This window comes from Theropithecus gelada, chromosome 11 (genome assembly GCF_003255815.1).
Source record: "Theropithecus gelada isolate Dixy chromosome 11, Tgel_1.0, whole genome shotgun sequence".
NCBI lineage: Eukaryota > Metazoa > Chordata > Mammalia > Primates > Cercopithecidae > Theropithecus > Theropithecus gelada.
In genome coordinates this window covers 98,739,517-98,759,283 of record NC_037679.1, presented here as the reverse complement: position 1 = coordinate 98,759,283, position 19,767 = coordinate 98,739,517, and the positions used below count along the sequence as shown (strand labels likewise).

The 19,767-nt window shown below is 50.4% G+C and overlaps 1 protein-coding gene across 1 annotated transcript in view; it reads right to left on the bottom strand.

Moving 5' to 3' along the window:
• ANO2 (anoctamin 2) overlaps positions 1-19,524 on the bottom strand; it is a 364,008-nt gene extending 344,484 nt beyond the window's left edge. The window contains exons 1-2 of the mRNA XM_025401723.1: positions 19,344-19,524; positions 17,776-18,102 (exon numbers count right to left, since the gene is read on the bottom strand). Of these exons, the coding sequence (XP_025257508.1) occupies positions 17,776-18,042 (267 nt within the window). The 5' untranslated portion in view covers positions 18,043-18,102; positions 19,344-19,524. The remainder of the gene's footprint in view (positions 1-17,775; positions 18,103-19,343) is intronic.
• Between the last annotated feature and the right edge of the window lie 243 nt (positions 19,525-19,767).

Sequence of the window (19,767 nt, the reverse complement as noted above, 5' to 3'; positions counted from 1 at the left end):
GGGGGGGGGGGGGGGGAGGGGGGGGGGGGGGGGGGGAGGGGAGGGGAGTTCTAGCACAAACCAGGGCACAAAGGTGGATGACTTATTGATGGACCCAGGAATACAAAGGTCTCTATGATTTTAGCTGAGTCTTTCTAAGGACCATCCAGCTTCCTGGTGAGGTATGTGACATGGGGGTCTTAGCTCTTGGCAGAGCTTTAGAGACTCTAGAAACAAGGAAGGACAAAGGCAGCTGTCTTTCTGAATGGAGACTCTCCACAGCACCGGACAATTGGGCAGTGTCGAAGTCTCATGCTGGTCTGTAAAGCTAGGCCAGAAGAGGAATGGGCAATAATTAGGATGGGAGATTACATCCAACTTATAGGTAGGTCATCCCAGAGGCCAGAAAAAGACAAAAGAGTTTGAGGGATCTTTGGATCATATATTAAGAAACTCTAAGAACAGCTAATCCTGAGCTTCTGATGTATGTCAGGCACTGCATATATATCAGTATATGTATACTACAGTCAGTTTACAGGCTAGATTACACTCAGAGATATATCAGTATAATGCATCAGTATAGTGATACATTATATCATTTAATTATTTATTGGACAAACATTAAGCACCCACTATGCACCATCCTTCTTCAAACAATTCAGCCAGATTACTTTTACAGAGAAGAAAACAGAAGTGATGTGAAGTACCATATAATTTCCCCACAGTCATATGTGCTTTAGTGGCTCAGCTGAAATTCAGATTCCGGCTGGCAGTCACACTGTGCTTTGCACCAGAACATTCTTCTTCAAGAAACCTTCCCAGCTCTGCCACTCTTCGTTCCAAACATCACAGTAAGACAGCTAGGATGTGCAAAGATGTGTGTGTGTGTAGACACAATTGGCAATTATCCAAACTGGCACACATGATAGGTGGTAGCACAGATAAACCGCAGCCCTTTGGTCCTGGAGGGATTTGTACTCTGCATTTGAGGGTGGAAGATATCAGCATATCTGTGTAATTCAGCTTGGTTTAGGCTAAGATTAATGACTCAATTAGCTCCCACTTTTGAGCATCCTAGCAGCGGGAAGGAGTGACCCAGAATGCAGGAGGCGGTGAACAGATTAAGCACTCACGCTCCCTGAGAGTAGCCCCCATATGGAGGAAACTCACACATGGACGTGGGTCATCCTGCACGACCCTGGGCAGTTTCCTGGCTTCTGCTTTCTTCGTTAAACACTGACCTCCCGAAATGTGCCCACCACATGATCGTCCTCTTTCTCCACCCCGAGAGCAACGCAGGCCTCTGCGCCTGCGGACTGTTCCATCCCAAATGTTGCCTGGTGGCTGCAGCATTAGTCTCCAGTGTATGCAGCTTATGGAAGCTGGAGTGAAGGAGGGGGGACTCCCATCTGGGACCATGGTCTTTGCAAAAGGGAAGAGCCAATATGATGTGATTTCCAGAACCTGCACCACCTGCTGGTGCCCAATACACTGCCATTCACCTAAGGCTTTGATCCCTGAGAAAAATGCAGCTGCCACAAAGCAGGGTTACACTGAAGGGTCTGAATGAGCAGGATTGGAAGGAGGGAGAGTGATGGGAAAACCACACGGAAGGGAAGCCACAGAAGAGGAAGGCTGAGTGTGCCCAGGACAGACGCCTCCCAGGCCCACCATCACCTCTCCTGATGCCTGTAGCAGGAATGAGCAGCACGCACACCTGTGGGTTTGTCCCAGTACTGCTTCTGGCAGGGGAGCTGATACTCCACACCGTCCCATCCTCCCTGCCACAGCCCCAGGTGGCTCCTGGCACCACACGGCCCCGACACGCCACAGCACCCAATGCTCCTTCCCGATCTTCAAATTTTGCAGTGTCATCCTCTAGCCTTGCTCCCCCTGGGAAGCCTTGCTACCTCTCACCCCTGCCTGCTGGCTCCAGACCCATACACCTGTCTCAGGGGCCGTCCTGAGCAGACTGATTCTCACCACGAACACAGCCCATGGGTAATTAAAAGGTATCAGCAGGGATCCAGCTCTTCCCAACCCACAACCTCCCACCTAGGCTGAGAGGAGGGAAGACGGGGTCAGCAGAACAAAGGGAACAGGAAACAAAATGATATAGCAGAGTCTGTAATCCCAGCACTTTGGGAGGCCGAGGCGGGCGGATCACAAGGTAAGGAGATCGAGACCACGGTGAAACCCCGTCTCTACTAAAAATACAAAAAATCAGCCGGGCGCGGTGGCGGGTGCCTGTAGTCCCAGCTACTCAGGAGGCTGAGGCAGGAGAATGGCGTGAACCCGGGAGGTGGAGCTTGCAGTGAGCGGAGATCGCGCCACTGCACTCCAGCCTGGGTACAGAGCGAGACTACATTTCAAAAAAAAAAAAAAAAAAATGATAAGCAGAGGATACTCTCAAGTTCAGAGGTGTTCTCCTCCGCTGAACTTTCTTAAGTGGCTGACAATCCAAATGGTGGGAGCTAGGACTCCCCTTTCCCCATGCCAAACTCAGATGACAGGCACCTCATCCCTGGAGAGGGAGGACGTGGCAGTGACTGACAGCTCAGGCTCTCAGGGTCTGAATCCCTCACTGGCAGCAAGAGTTCCCAGGGGCTGAGGCTGGGGGATGACGCTGAAAGAACCGAAGGGAGCACCAGGTGCTGTGGCATGTCAGGGCCGTGTGGCGCCTGGAGCCACCTGGGGCTCTGGCAAGGAGGACGGTGTGGAATGTCAGCTCCCCCACCCCCCTGGGGGCCAGTGCTGGGATGACCCTGATCAAGTTATGTAACTTTGATTTTCTTCTCTGCAAACTAGGAGCAGTGGTAGTGTATGCTTCATGGAGTAGTTTTAAAGATTAAATGAGTTACTCTATGTTCCTAGCACGGTAGAAGTATCTATTATTACTAATAACTTCAAAAGCAGAAGTACAGTGATCAGAGAGGGAGGGGCCCAAGATTCATGAGGCCCCAGCGGCAGGAAAGAGAGAACAGGTATTCCTGGCAACACTGAATAGGAAATTCCTGATGACTGGAAAAGTAAGATCCCACCACCAGAGAAGGCTTCGGAACAAGGAGACAGTTCCTGACATACTGTCCCCAGGAAATCGTGTCTGCGTCTTTTTTCTGAAGAGCCCATGACAAATCCAAGTCCATGACAACAGTAATCATTATGACCTTGGAATCTGCCCAATGGCACAGAGCCAGAGAGGGTTGAAAGAAAGAAGAGAGGGCAAGAACTAGAGAAGAAGGAAGGGTGGAAAGATAGAAAAAAATCTGCTAACACCCCAGGGCTAAACCTCTTTCCCCAACAGGTCACCAAATCCTCAAAACACTGGACCAGAGGGCGGCCTGTTCAGGGACTCGGGTTTACCCCACAGGTCTCCTCTCTCTCACCTTCTCTCCCCCATCCCTTCCTCCCACCCCGGCTTTTAGCTTTGCTCTCTTCGGGCGTTTCTTCAAGGTGGGTGGCTCTGAGCAGGCTGCAGATTGCTGTGGTGTTTTCTTCCCAGACTGAGGAAGGAGATGGGAGAACCAAAGGCAACACTGCTATTGAATGAGAAGCAGGAATTGGAGAAGGTTTCAGTGCGGGAAAAGGGTAGGAGCTGATGCGCAGAGATCCCAGGCTGCTATACATGGGGACAGGGCTAGGAGAAGGCAGCAAGAGTTTCCTCTCCAGTTGGCTTTCCCTGTCAACTCCAGCTCCTGGGCACCTCTGCCTCCCTGGAGCAACTGTACAATGTATTATCTTTGATAGGTGTTTTGCTTTGAATCATTCAACAAACAGCACTAAAGGCTATTATATTATCAATGTGTCACACACTGTTAAAAAAAAAAAATGAGGCTATCCATGGCGACTCACACCTGTAATCCCAGTACTTTGGGAGAAGGGAGGATCACTTGAGGCCAGGAGTTAAAGAGCAGCCTGGTCAAGAGCATAGCAAGACTCCATCTCTATGTTTCAAAAATAAAATAAAGGCCGGGCACAGTGGCTCACGCCTGTAATCCCATGAAGTATTTTGCCCATGAACGGTGTGGGATACAGATCCCAGATAAGAAAACAGACCCAGCATGGCTAAGAACCTTGCACGAAGACACACATCCGTGAACCTGGCCCTTCGCTTTCCACCCCCTAAGTTATTCTTGCTACATCATGCTGCTGGGGAGCCCAGTGGGGAAGGCAGCTCCCACACATACCACCGATGCTCTCAGCCTTCAGCAGGCAGAGCTGGGATGCCAGACCCTGCTCACAGGCGTGGCCTGAGTTGGTCTGAATGCAACCTCCCCAGCTCCACAATGCATCGTGAGAGCAGTACATAGCAACACACACAAACTCGTAACCACGCACGGGCCGCGTGTGTAGGGAGACAGCAGCAAACCCACACCAGCTCCGAGGACTCTGGGGCTTCCACTCTGAAGCCTTTGGGGGTTCCCGTGTCTGAACAGAACAACAGAACAGCACACCCAACAAATTCCACTCCTTCTGCTTCCTGTTCCTGAAAAGGTACTAAGAATCACAGGTCCTCTCTGAGGCCTAAGAAGCCTTCACCCTCCAATGGCCTGTGGATGAGCTAAGTGCAAGTTCCCTGGGCCGGAAGAGCCCAGAAAAAAAGGGATAAACAACATTGGCTGAAATATCCACAGTCAAACAGACCCCAGCCCGTAACACCTGAGAATAATCAATTCCTGAGCGGAAACTCAACAAGGCAGTAATATGAATACCAGCAGTCACCCTATCCAAGCCGAGAGTCCGACTGCCCAGGGAGCTGGGCTGGACAGAGAGTCCAACTGCTGGCCACAGTGGAGTGGTTTGCAGCAGCCGAGACTCCCAACCCAGTGATGCTCAAGGAATGGTAAACACATTCTGGGAGACATCAGAATGGACCCAGGGTCCCCTAGGAACCATTAGGCCATAAATGTCCATGCCCATGAATCATCATGGAACCCTCTGACTTTAGCTAAGCTCCTGGGCAAGCCAAGAGAGATAAGAGAACGTGAGGCCTCCTAAGGGCATGCCCCACTCAGCAGACAGTGACACAGCTAACAGCCCCAACAGCTGTTCTTCCTTCCTTTTGCTTCCATTGTAACTTTCGCTTTGTTTTCCCTTACAATTGTGTGCACAGAACAGGGAAGGCTGGGAATAAGTGGGACGCACCATTGCTCGTATTGGTGCCTGGATGTAAACAGCAGCATTATCTCCTCTGGAGAATGGCCTTCACTCCACACAGATTCATGAGTCCACTCAGAACAAGAGTCGTCGGCCTTTTGAGCAGAATGCATCATTATGTGCTGTAGGTTGACAGAATAGCAGAGCAGGAAGGGGCCTTGGAGACTGGTGGGAGCTAGGAGAACACCCATAGGTCATGATGCTGTTTGCAAGATCCTTTACAAAGGTCCTTAACGTACCGATGTGCTTAATTCCACCATTAAAACTAGGAACAATTCTGTAGAAAAATCCTCAACCCAAACTAAGCCTAGAAATTAAACATGATTGGCCAATTCCACATGCTCCCATTAATATTCTTTCACTTCTCACCCACTCCTTTTGCCCTCAGCAAGTACTTACTGGCAGGCAAGGAGTAACAGCTTCCAAAGGTTTCACAAAAAGATCTGTTAGAACAACTGTAAATTGAGAAAACTATCTTTATTCATGTTACTTCTTAGTAAATTGCAAAAACATTATCAATGTTTTTATTTTGGTATAGACTGCCTCAGTCCAAGTCATGGGAAGATGGCACTGTCAGATACACAGCTGGAGAATCCCTGATTTCACACCCAACCTTCTCTTTTTCCAGAACAGAAGTCGAGATCCAGAAAGAAGCCAGTTGGCAGCAGACAAGGTCCTAGAACCCAGGTCTTCCAGTGCTCAGCTCCATTCTTGGGTTCAGGCACACCACAGACTAAATGACATGCTTCCAAAGTGCAGGTAGCCATGCACATGGAGCGGCAGCCGCACACAGGAGCCCAGCATCATCCCGTGCTCCACGAGTGCACCTGCAGCAGGACTCTTCAGGAGCCCTCTCCGGCCAATGCGTCCCCAGAGAGCAGGTGGCAGGCGTTCCCATTTGATCTCCCTTCATACAGCAGCCAGGCAGGACTACCACGCTCTACCTAAGGCTTCTCCTAGGCTTTGGGGAATATGTTCCAGGGTTTGTAAGCATTTGGGGGCCATGGAATGGAACCTCAGGACAGTCTGATGAAATCTATGGACCCCTCTCAGAATGTATAAAATAATTATCCAGGGCAACAGAGAGACTAAATGTATAGAAATAGAGTTATCCAAAGAGTTAAATATAAATTTTTGATGTAGTAATAGACTTCCTTCTCTATTAACACATGAAATAATGAGACCTAGAGACGCATCTAAAAATTAACATAATTTCTAAGTAGAAATGACTCTAATTTGTTTTCGAGATTTGTGCAACAAATTTGATGTGATACAAATCTATGTGTTCGTTATTGTTATTGTTTTGTTGTTGTTGTTTTGTTTTGTTTTTTGAGACAGTCTCACTCTGTCACCCAGGCTGGAGGGCAGTGGCACAATCTCGGCTCACTGCAATCTCCACCTCCTGGGTTCAAACAATTCTCATGCCTCAGCCTCTGGAGTAGCTGGGATTACAGGCACGTGCCACCACGTCTGGCTAATTTTTGTATTTTAGTGGAGACACAGTTTCACCATGTCAGCCAGGCCGGTCTGGAACTCCTGACCTCAGGTGATCCACCCATTAAGGCCTCCCAAAGTGCTGGGATTACAGGTGTGAGCCACTGCGCCTGGCCTCCATGTGTTATTTCTACTAGTGACAGTCACAGGAACTCATCTTAATGTAGGTTTTTGCCTATATCATTAACTGAAGTAGATACTAAATGTCAGTTAAATGTTGATGAAAATAAAGATGTAATTTTCCAGTGTTCAAGTTTGTGGATTCTAACCCTGAATTCTATCCACAAAACCCTCAAGATTCAAGAACCGCTGATACCGTCACATGGCCCCAGGAGTCATCAGATATAAGCACCCTAAGAAGCTGTCCAGGGGTAGCAGGGAGACTGTGCAGTGAAGGAGGGACACTTAAGGCTGAAGTAGCCCCAAGAACCACCCTCATCATCTGGCAAGCCCAGATATAACCACTCTGTGCATCCTCAGACCTCAAAGCCTCAAAGACTGTCTACCACGTACACCACCCACTTCAGCTAAACCTTTCAAACTTGCACAGTCCACGCCAGCAACTCAGCATCCTGAGGGCGAATTCTTCCTGGAGATCTGACAGGGGTAGGAAACACCGCTCACCCACTCCTGCTGGACCCCAGCGTCTGGGGGCAGGGAGAGGGAAGGTGATTTCACCCAGACTTTCAAAACAGAGTTAAGCCTACCCAGTCCGTCGGACCATCGGTCACTTTCCCAGGACTCTTCTCACCTCTGTTACTGCACTTTTAGACCCTATTGTGTGATTCTCCCAGGTCAGGTCTGCTTCCCTTGAAAGCAGGGGCCACGTCTTATTCACCTCGGCATCCTCAGTTCCCAGCCCACCCCGGACCTAGCACCTAGTAGGTGCTCAGTAAATGTCTGCTGCATTAAAAGCAGGAGAGAGGGGCCAGAGGCCGAGCCTGGCAGGTCCCTCCTGGCAGCTGCTTTACAGCTGCTGTGACTGCCCAACCAGCCCCAGACCGACAAAGGCCCTGAACTTATCAAGTGATGGATGGAGAAGGGTTTTCGCCCTCAATGTTCGTCTCAGAGCCCAAAACATCTAGCAGTGCCGCGAAGAGGGATGATTAGCAAGACAGAGACCGACTGTCCCCCAAGTCTCTCTTCACCAAATGCAGACATTGATGTGAATGACAGTAGGAAGCACAGATGATACTCAAGATATTTAACAACCAGCATAACATACGGTGAATCAGGGCAGGCACCAGCCACGAACAGCAGGTACAGTTATACCAGGAATACCAGTCAGACAGGGAGATAATAACTTTGCTAGGAGAAAGACTAACGCAAGAAAGCCAGACGCCCGTGGCTTATTTGTCTGCATAGACTCTATAATGTCAGTATTTAATCCGATTAAGGCATTAACCAGCAGTGTGACCTTGTGCCAGTCACAGGCTCTCTCTGGGCTTCAGTTCCTGCTCTAAGATGAAATTGAAAGAAATTATCTCAAGCTCTTACGACTGTAATGTCCTATGATCCCACCTTCTCACACATCACAGGTGGCACCTGGTAACAAAGAAAATCAGCAAAGCACACAGCTGGCTAAGGTGATGCACAGACCAGAAACCCTTGACAAGGACAATCGCGACGTTTGCTGAGCTGTGCCATCTGGTGCTGCAGTTTGGGATATGGCATGTCAAAGCCCAGAAACCTCCTTCCAGCCCCGTCTGAGGAATCCTACAAATCTCCAGAAGCAACGTGTCAGTTGGTAAAAGACTCCAGACATAAAGGACTTGGAAAAGAGCCACACCCAGCTCCCTTCCTCCTCCTTGTAAACCCTCAGCCTGCTTTTCACTAGACCCACTGCCCAATTTTGTACAAAACCTGGACAGTGTTCATCTCTGTGGCTGGATGAGTGCCACCCCTGGGGAGTACAAGATAATAAAGAACGAGAGGAGCAGAAGCAAGACCTTGTTTCAAGGCGCAGCCCTGCTGCTCGCCCGCTTGACAAGGTGCTTTACGTTTCCTAGTCAGTGAGAAAGCACACCAGCTGCTCTAACCTCCTCAGGGTTGGGGAGGTTGGGGTGGGGGGTGCTAAAAGGAGCATCAGAGGAGAATGCTGAAGGTTAATGTTCTCATTATAGAATCTTTGGAGATGGAAATAGACATGTACCTGGGTTTGGGGGTTCGGGGGCTTCCCTTGCCCCTCCCTGCTTTCCCTGTGCATCCCTACCCCAGGCTGCCTGGAGGCATCCCCTCTGAGATCAAATCCAGCCCTACTGTGCCTGCCTCTCCTCAGCTGTGCGGTCTCATAGGCAGGGATTGCAGGGTTCTTTGTTGTGTTCCTCAAAGATCCCCTGGGGTAGGAAAGAGGCAAGGGAGAAGCCCAAGGCCCCAGCCTGCTGCCTGGAGGTGGGACAAGTGGGACAGGAACACAGCCAAGGCCAGGGGGAAATCGTCGCATCTTCCCCAGTCATTAGTGTGAGCAGCAGCGGCACTACTGTTCCCTACACTCAGGAGAGCACCACAGCGGCACCAACAAATAGTAGAGACAAGGGCATCATTAAAACCCACATTTGCATTTGCTACATCCTTTCCTAGGAACACACGCCCCCATCCCACTCCAGAGGAGAAAACAGACTCATTTTATAATGGAGTCAGTGGGGGTCTGGAGATCCCCATCCCACAGAAATACACCACTCCCCGATCCAGCACCAGCAGCCTGCCCTCTGTGGATGCCCAAGGCAGAGCAATGGGCAGGAAGGCCTCCGGGGACGCTGTCACCCTGGAAAACCAAACAGCAAGGTTTTCCTAAGGATTCTAAGCCCTAGTTTCCCCAGCAAAGCAAAACCAAAGCCAGACTTGAGAATAAGAGGAGAACTGCTTCAAGACAAATTTTATACAGGTAAGAGTGAGGAAGACAGCGGCGAGTCTGAGTGTTCGCCCTGTGAGGCGATGGACTGAGCTGGGTCCCAAAAAATGGTCACCCAGGGCCAGCCTGTGCTTCAGAGGCCACAGAGCAGCCTCCAGCGAGAGCAAAAAGCCCAGACTCCAGTGGGCTCACGGCCCTGGCGCCACACGCTCCTTCTGGAAAGGGAGAACAGGTACTCCATAAATCGGTCCCGCTTTGAATAAGTAACTGCTGGCCTCTGCAGAGAATCTCCGTGAACTCTGGGGAGGGAGGAACAGAAAACTACTATAAAGTGCTTGGTTCATTTTCCCTGGGATGACAAGGATCCTAGAAGCTCTAAAGCTCAGACGGGGTGCAAATCCCAGCAGGACCCCTTAGTGGCCGTATGACCTTGGCCAAGCCAGTTGGCTTCTCTCCTCCAAGCTAATAACACCCCCTTGCAGAGTATCCATGAAGACTAAATGAGCACCAGTGAAAGCAAAACCACACATCATGAGGCTCAAAAAAGGCACTCAGAAAATTCTGTTTTCTTCCTTTAAACCATAGATTAAATCTCGCTCTAAAGACAGAATTTCTGAAAGCCACCCCCACCTCTTCCTGAAAAGGAGGTGGGAAAGTGGGATGGCGACAGAGCCCGAGAAACAGTGGCAGCTGGTTTTAAGAAAGCAAAGCCTTTGGGAGGCCGAGGCAGGCAGGCAGATCGCACAGTCAGGAGTTTGAGACCAGCCTCACCAACATGGTGAAACCCTGTCTCTACTAAAAATACAAAAATTAGCCGGGCGTGGTGGCGGGCACCTGTAATCCCAGCTACTCAGGAGGCTGAGGCAGGAGAACCACCTGAACCCGGGAGGCGGAGGTTGCAGTGAGCCGAGATTGCGCCACTGCACTCCAGCCTGGGCGACAGAGTGAGACTCCATCTCAAAAAAGAAAAAAGAAAAAGAAAAAGAAAACAGAAAGCGAGACAACATTCTGATTTTCTTAGTCCTCTCCACTAAATGGGTCTCATGGGAGGACACGACATCACACACCCAAGATGTCCCCCTGCCACCTTTGGCTCAGTGCTGCAAGTCAGGTTGAGATGCCAGACATCCAGGCTCTGCCAGACCTACAGGGTGAGGAGTCAGGGGTCAGAGACACCTCTTGGCATAAGAGGAGGGAGTCTCCTCTCTACAGAGAAAGGATTTGGGCCATTCCTGGATTCGCAACTGATACCAAGACAGAGAGGAGAGCTCCACCTCCCGAAAGCAGTGTGGGCCCCCAGGCTTCCCTGATGGTATGCTGTCCCCTCCAAGAACGGCCCACAGACCTGCTGGAGATGCCAGGCCACACTGACTTTTTATTTATTTTTTTTTGAGACAGAGTCTCGCTCTGTCGCCCAGGCTGGGGTGCAGTGGCCAGATCTCAGCTCACTGCAAGCTCCGCCTCCCGGGTTTACACCATTCTCCTGCCTCAGCCTCCCGAGTAGCTGGGACTACAGGCACCCGCCACCTCACCCGGCTAGTTTTTTGTATTTTTTAGTAGAGACGGGGTTTCACCGTGTTAGCCAGGATGGTCTCGATCTCCTGACCTCGTGATCCATCCCTCTCGGCCTCCCAAAGTGCTGGGATTACAGGCTTGAGCCACCGCGCCCGGCCCACAATGACTTTTAAAGCCAACTTCTGCTATCAGTTCCCTGGTCCCCCAATCTCAGGAAAGCCAGCCCCTAGCAAGGGTGCACCTGGCCTTTCTGTCATGCCGTCTTCTCCGTTTCCAATATCAGCTATCTAGCTGCCCACAAGGATAAAGTTTGGGGCCATGTCCACTAGGATTTCAGGGCCTGCAAGGTGAGAGAAGGCCTTTAACTCAAAGTCTACAAACACGTCCTCCTGGCTTCCACAGGACTGCCCTGTGCCTGGTTTTCAGACTCCTCTCTCAGGTGCCCAGGTTGACACCCGTGCACGTGAGTCTCCGCCTCTGCCCTGCTCGCTCTCTGGGTCAAAGCAGGAGGTTTCTTTAAGAGAGAGTGGGAGGAGGTGGGCCGACCAGACCTCCCGAGAGCTGTGTCAGAGCCTGTTCAGCTTACCCACTCCCAGTTCCGCCAAGACTACAGGGAACTCTCTGGACACTCAAGGCTGGGGCAGCCTCCTGAACTGCTTACATTAGCCTCCCACTCTGACGCAATGCACAGCACCCACAGGTGGCCCTCATTTCTATGAACTGGAAGTGAGGGTGCAGATGTCTGTCACCCGTAAGCATCTCCAAGGATGACTTTAAATGAAATTCTAATCAAATGGTCAAACTAAGAAAGCAAACGTCCATACTTTAAAGACATTTGATAAAATACATTGTCTTTAGAATATGAACATGGGCAGTATCAATACATGGAAATATGCACAAAAGATGAAAAAGTGAAATGCCAAATGGGAGGTATGCACCAATTATCATCCTGTCAAAAGCATGCCCAGCTATCAAGGAGGGTGGGAAGTGAATTCTCTGATATTCAAACAGAGTTCATTGGATGCAAAGTTCTTTTGATCCGTAAGGCTAAGTGAATCATTTTTAATGGGTCTCTGATAGGAACCCATTTGCTCTCCATTTGCCTTAAAGTTAATGCACCTGGAGCCTAAAAGCTAGCCCAACTCAGAAGGGTGGGTCAGCGGAGCAGGTGGGGACACTGCACCTACGCTTCAGACCGCCACCAGGTGCAGTCAGGCAAGTCGCCCTCTCCTGCGAGGCCCCATTCCAGGCCGCTGCTCGCAGCCATGGCCGAGCATCTTAACATGGTGAAAAGTCGTTCAGAACCTCACAGGCTCCAGCTGATGAATCTCCAACCACGGTTTAACACCAACATGGCACGGAGGGAGCGGGGGATATCACAGAACGCTGGCCCCAAAGGAGGCGATGATTCATTCTCCATCCTTTTTTGCAGTGGCACACAATTGGAGGCAACCTAAGTGTCATTATTACGAGGGGAGTGACTAGGTACACTGTGGTGGCTGCAAAACTGCTCATTCATAAAAATAATGGAGTCTGGCCAGGCACTGTGGCTCACCCCTCTAATCCCAGCACTTTGGGAGGCTGAAGTGGATGAATCTCTTGAGGTCAGGAGTTCAAGAACAGCCTGGGCAACATGGTGAAGCCCCCCCGTCTCTACAAAAAAATGCAAAAATTAGCTGGGCATGGTGGCACACACCAGTGGTCCCAGCTACTCAAGAGGCTGAGGCAGGAGGATCACTGGCACCTGGAAGTTGAGGCTGCAGTGAGCTGAAATCACACTGCTGCAATCTAGCCTGGGTGACAGAGTGAGACCTGGTCTCAAAAATAAATAAAAATGAAATAATGGAGTCAATGTACATGCAGAATGTGAATGGATCTGAAAAATAAAGTGCTAGAGAAAAAAGTAAAAAAACAGAATGGGCTATAAAACAGTACCTTCTATGTAAATTAAGAATGCATACAGTTCTGAGAAACTGTCACCACCAAGAGAAGTCTAAGGACAACTCTGAATAGAAAAATCGGCCAGGCGTGGTGGCTCACGCCTGTCCAGCACTTTGGGAGGCCGAGGTGGGTGGATCACCTGAGGTCAGAAGTTCAGGACCAGCCTGGTCCACATGGTGAAACCCCATCTCTACTACATATACAAAAATTACAGGTAGTCGCCTGTAATCCCAGCTACTCGGGAGGCTGAGGCAGGGGAATTGCTTGAACCCGGGAGGCGGAGGTTGCAGAGAGCCGAGATGGCGCCATTGCACTTCAGCCTGGGGAACAAGAGCAAAAACTTCATCCAGGGAAGGGAAGGGAAAGGAAAGGGAGGGGAGGGGAGGGGAGAGAGGGAGAGAGAGGGAGGGGGGGGGGGGGAGGGAAGGGTCGCAGCAGGTTAAAAAAAAAAGGCAGCAGTAAGGAAATCTGAAGAAAGTGTAAATCTTAGTTAATGATAATGTGCCAATATTAGTTCATTAATTGTAACAAATGTATCCTATTAATGTAAGGTGTTAATAATACAGGAAACTGGGAATGGGGTAGATGGAAACGCTGTACAATCTTCCGATTTTTCTGTAAGTCTAAAACTGTTCTACACAATAGTCTTTTTTTTTTTTTTTTAATTAAAAAACAAACACTATATCTTCTCCAGAATGATGACGCCTTGGAATGACTGCCTGCGAGGTAGCAAGCAGAGCAGGGTCAGGGGGAGATTTAAACAGATAACCCAAGAGTTCTTGTGCAGACCAGTGATAGTAATATGCCAGGGTTGAAAAGTAGGGTAAACTCAACCTTTTGCATTCAAGGTCCCAACACTGATCATAATAACCATGTTTTGGAAGACAGAGACAACACTGCCAGACAGTAGGCCACAATGAGAGGTGGAGGCTCTGATGACAGGGATGCTGGGGGAGGCTGCGCGAACCCGAGTAGCCTCATGCAAAAGTGTTGAGTGGCCTTGAAGCCATGGGTGGGGGCTGGGAGGGAGGAGTCTGGGACAGGAACAGGAACAACAGGAACAACTACCCAGGACCCCAGTCTAACACTGGTCAGTCCCAAGAGCCATCTCTGTGCCCTCCAAAGCGGGGAACATCCGACAGAAACCAGAATGAAGCATGGTGGAGAGACGGGGGCAGTCGAGATGGGCAATGGTGTTGATTGTAGCATTAAGGGTGGACAGGACCATTACATTTTAATTTCAAATCCACAGTGAATAATTTTTAGTGTATGTCCCCAATATTTCATTGTACACGCTAAGAAAAAAAAAAGTATGCATTGTTGAACTGAAATTCAAATTTAACTAGGCATGCTGCATTTTTGTTTGCTAAACCTGGCAACTGTAAACAATAATAATAGCAGTAATATTCATTGTTAGTGTTCTAGGTACGTTATTTAGTTACCTTGTTTCATCTTCATAATAACCCACTGAAGAAGGTACTGTTATTATTATTCTCTCTTTTTTTTTTTTTTTTGGAGACAGAGTCTTGCTCTGTCACCCAGGCTGGAGTACAGTGGTGCAATCTCGGCTCACTGCAACCTCCACCTCCAGGGTTCAAGCGATCCTCCTGCCTCAGCCTCCAGAGTAGCTGCGACTACAGGTGCGCACCACCACACCCAGCTAATTTTTGTATTTTTAGTAGAGACAGGTTTTCACCATGTTGGCCAGGCTGGTCTCAAACTCCTGACCTCAAGCAATCCACCCGCCTCACCGTCTGAGATGAATGCTGAGATTACAGATGTGAGCCACTGCACCCTGCCCTGTTATTTCCTTTTTATAGACCAGGAAGCTTTACCAAAAAGGTAAGGTAACCTGCCCAAGGTCATGAGCTAGTAAGTCAGGCCTGGAATGTGAACATATGTAATTGGCCTTAAGAGCTCACCCTCTTGAGCACTGCTTCCCAACTGAGCAGCTGAGTGAAGCCCTGGCCTCTGCTCCCTCAGACCCAACAACAGAGGCATGCACTATAGCTCCCACACTGGTAAGTTCCTGGAGCTCAGAATGCATCTTTACTATGGAGACACCATGTTAGCAGATCCCAGTTGGAGCCACCAAGTGAGCTTTGGGTTTCAAAAAATGAAAATCAGCACTCCAACAGCAAGGAAGCCTAAAGCATCCCTGGGAGCACTCTCTTCCTACATGGGTGGAAAGCAGAAGAGTGTCTTCTGCCTTAAGGGTCTGGCAAAGCAGCACAGGCCGGCACCACGAGGCATGAGCCAGGCCACATGCCATTCTGCCTGGGGACAGGGGAAAGGAAAGGATATATGACCTCTGGGGATCCCTTCCAGTCTGAGGAGAGCATTAACTTGAATCTTTTTCTTTTTTTTTTTTTTTGAGGCAGAGTCTCCCTGTGTCACCCAGGCAGGAGTGCAGTGGCACGATCTCAGCTCACTGCAACCTCCACCTCCTAGGTTCAAGCGATTCTTCTGCTTCAGCCTCCCGAGTAGCTGGGACTACAGGCAAGCACCACCATGCCCACTGATTTCTTTGTATTTTTAATAGAGACAGAGTTTCACCATACTGGCCAGGCTGGTCTTGATCTCTTGACCTCATGATCCTCCCACCTCGGCTCCCAGAGTGCTTGGATTACAGGCATGAGCCACCGCACCCAGCCAACTTAAATCTTATAAGGCAGACTTCTGATGAAAATGGCACCTCAAGCCTCAGCATGACACCTTTTAAAATCATCATGATAAGCATTTATTAAGCACCTACTATGTACCAGACGTTGTGCTGGAATTTTCATTACCCCATCTAATGATGAGGCATGTTTAAGTATAATCCAGCAAGGCGTCTATTATTTTGCAGATAAGGGACCTGAGGCTCAGGGAGGTCACTCATATACTCAGCTGACACTTATTAAGCACCTATATGTGCCAGAGTCTGTCCTAGGTACTGGGGATGTGCAGCGAACCAAACAAGATCTCTGCCTTTATGGAGCTAGTGGGAGCACAGATTAAAAAACAAACAAACAAAAAAAAAAGTCCATCATTGTTATTCCAGGTAGCAATGCTAAGTGCGATGAAGAAGTAAGGCAGGATTGAGGGACAGAGAGGGACGAGGTGGAGGTATTTTGGCTAGGATGGTCAGGGAAGATGTCTGGAAGAAGATGACATTTGAGCAGGGACCTGAAGAGAGGGAATGTGATGCACAGGTCTGAGGAAGAGTGCCTAACGCAGAGAGGGCAACAGCACAAAGACCTGACAGGTCAAGGTGACCAGCCCACACCCAAGATGAGGCCCATGACCTGGAGAAGGGTAGGGAAGGGTAAGAATGAGTTTGGGGGAGATGGCAAGGGAAGGTCATTTTTTCTTTTCTTTTTTTTTTATTTTTTTGAGACAGAGTCTCGCTCTGTTGCCCAGGCTGGAGTGCGGTGGCACTATCTCAGCTCACTGCAAGCTCTGCCTCCCAGGTTCACGCCATTCTCCTACCTCAGCCTCCTGAGTAGCTGGGAATACAAGCACCTGCCATCACGCCCGGCTAATTTTTTGTATTTTTAGTAGAGATAGGGTTTCACCAAGTTAGCCAGAATGGTCTTGATCTCCTGACCTCGTGACCCACCCGCCTCGGCCTCCCAAAGTGCTGGGATTACAGGCGTGAGCCACCGCGCCTGGCAAGGGAAGGTCATTTTTAAAGATCAGTGTGGTGTGGATAAATGGATGGATGGATGGATGGATGGATGGATGGATGGATGGATGGGTGGGTGGGTGGACAGATGGATGGATGAATGGATGAATGGATGGATGGATGGATGGATGGATGGATGGATGGATGGATGGATGGATGGATGGATGGATGGATGGGTGGATGGATGGGTGGGTGGGTGGGTGGGTGGGTGCGTGGACAGATGGATGGATGCATGGGTGGGTGGACAGATGGATGGATGAATGGATGGATGGGTGGATATGTGTATGAATGGATTTCCATAGATTCCCTTGCACTGACAGCAGGTGTGAGTATCCGTAGCTTATAGGTTGATAAAATACGTCCAATGTCCCAACTGAGTTTCCAAATATATCTCAAATCAGCTCCCTCGGGGGTCCCAGACAAGCTCATTCCTTAGTGAAGGAGATTGATATAGAGGAATTTTATTCCAAAATTCAACAAGGAAAACTAGGTCTTCTTCCCAAGGAAACCGTATGGAGAAGGCCACCAGATGTGGCCTGAGAATGTCAAGAAGAAATTTCTTGCCTTTAATGTCTAACTAGGCCAACTCCCAACTCCCAAAGAACAGATTGGCACACCACCACCCCACCACTACTACCTGGAATCCCCCAGGCAGGACCACTAGCAATATAAGACTGTTTCTAAAGTCCTTGGGCAAGAAAATCTGGTTTCTCCAGGCCCAGCACGGTGGTTCATGCCTGTAATCCCAGCACTTTGGGAGGCCGAGGCAGGCAGATCACGAGGTCAGGAGATCAAGACCATCCTAACATGGTGAAACCTCATCTCTACTTAAAAAAAAAAAAAAAAACACAAAAAATTAGCCGGGTGCGGTGGCGGGCACCTGTAGTCCCAGCTACTCGGGAGGCTGAAGTAGGAGAATAGCAGGAACCCAGGAGGCGGAGCTTACAGTGAGCTGAGACGGGGCCAATGCACTCCAGCCTGGGTGACAGAGTGAGACTCTGTCTCAAAAAAAAAATTTAAAAGAAGAAAGAAAGAAACTCTGGTTTCTCCAGCAGAAAAAAAGTCCACCTGCCGAATAAAGCCGAGGCTCTCTCTCAGGTGCACTCTCACTAGGAGCCTGGTTCTGCGGTGCCACTCCATCTACAAGTCCCTGGCCACCCGCATGACTCACCTCCAAGTCCTTCTCAAGCTCCAGTCCAGCCTCCATCAGATTGTGCTCAAATTCCTCCCGCTGCTCCTTCCTCTCCTCCTCCAGGGCATCGAGTGGCCCCAGCTCAATGTCACCTGGGCCCCCAGCATGAGGCTCCTTGCCTGTCTCCCCATTGGAGACGATAGCCAGCGAGTGGCCAGGGAAGCCTTGGGCCAGGTGCATCCCACGTTTCCGGTAGTGGTAGGCAAGCACATAGTCGACCTTCCTCTGATTGTCATGGAAGTGCATGCGGCTAAGACGGGCTTCCAAGGACACAGGCTCATTGGCATCCAGATAGTTGTTGATGACCTAGCCAGAGAGAAAGGAGAGGCAGGGCAAGGTCTGGTGAGTAAGGGCTGAGAGCAGACGAGGCTGATCTATGCTCTGGGCTCAGGGAAATGGACTCAGAAGCAAGCCCCTCAGGCCCAGAGGCCCCCAGTGCCTCCAGTAAAAGGACCAAATGGCCTAAGTTAATCTGTCATGCCAGCTTGCAAAGCCCTCCACCCACCTGTTGACATTCTGGGCACTGGTGCCTTCACACATGCTCCAGCATCCATGCACACACACACACACTCACACACAGACTGTACCTGCAGCAGCAAACCCCTCACAACCGCACCTCCTGCCTCCACACAGAGCCACACGCCCACGCCTGCACACACACATGCAAGCACCTCCAAATGCACACACAGCCACCTCTACCCTTGTCTCCCTGCACCAGCACACCTGCACCATACAGGTGAAGGGGCCTGTGTGCACATGTATCTACCCGAGTGCGCTCTAACACACACACCCCCTTCCACAGGCACCATGGCCCACACACACTCACCTCCTTGCAGATCTGCACCACTGCCTGCAAATACTCTACATATTTAAACACAGAATACTCACAGGCAGGTTCTCTGGATCCATTGGAACAAAGACCAATTTCTAGTCACCTGGCCTGCCCCCTACCCTCCCACCCACGGGAATTCACCAGGCACTATTCACAGCCCCACATCCTCCTCTCCCGCCACTGGTGAGGACCCTGTCAAAGACAGCAGCAGGGAACTGACTTCTGCTCTCTTCCACGCCAGAGGTGGGGAGGTGGAAAGAGGAGGAGGAGAGAGAACACGGTGAAGCAGGGGAGGGACCGGCCTCTCCCCGTGGGTGTTCCCCTGTTTATTACTGGTTTGAAACTCAGCTGCCTCTGCAGCCACCTGAGAGGTCACCTGGGCAACCAGATGAAGCTCCAGGCACAAGGGAGAGACTCAGAGCCACCATAGCAGAGAAGGCTCAGGCTTGCAGGAGGGGACCCAGGGGGTCTACAGACCAATTGGTGGCATCAGCTGGCCTCCCGTGCCTTCTCCTTTCCCGACCCTCCTCTGACCAGAACAGGGCACTGGGAAAGTGTGCCTGACTTGGAGACAGAGGAGAAAAGGCCCTACCCAGGCCTCTCTCTTTCACTCACACACGTGCTCCTAACTGGAGGATGCCCTGGTCCAGAGGCTCCTTGGGGGCCTCAAACAGGACCGGCCTGTCCCCCGACCCCACCCCTGCCCAGTACTCACAGAGCTGCTGCGGGCACTCTCTGGGCCACAGGACTGGCCAGGATCTCGGCTGGAACTGCCCTGCAGACCTGGGGCCCGGGGACCTGGCGTCTGGAGATACTGCTGTCCGTGTTTGGGGCCCTGGCCCCCTCTGGTCCCTGCCTGAGGGCTCAGCCGGCGTGGGGAGCCAGGGAGCAGGGGAATATCTGTGAGAGGAAAAGACAAGGGAGGCAAAACAGCCTCAGATAAAGGAAATCCAAGACACTGAGGTACTGAGTGTGCTCACACTAGCCCTGAGAAAATGGCCCATTTTGCTTCACAGCTGCCTCCTTGGTTAGTCCCTACAGCCCAGGTTCACACTGGCCACAGGGGAGGTAGCATGGAGAAGGAAGTGCAGCCCCCAGAATGCATACACACACACACACTCACACACACACACACAATG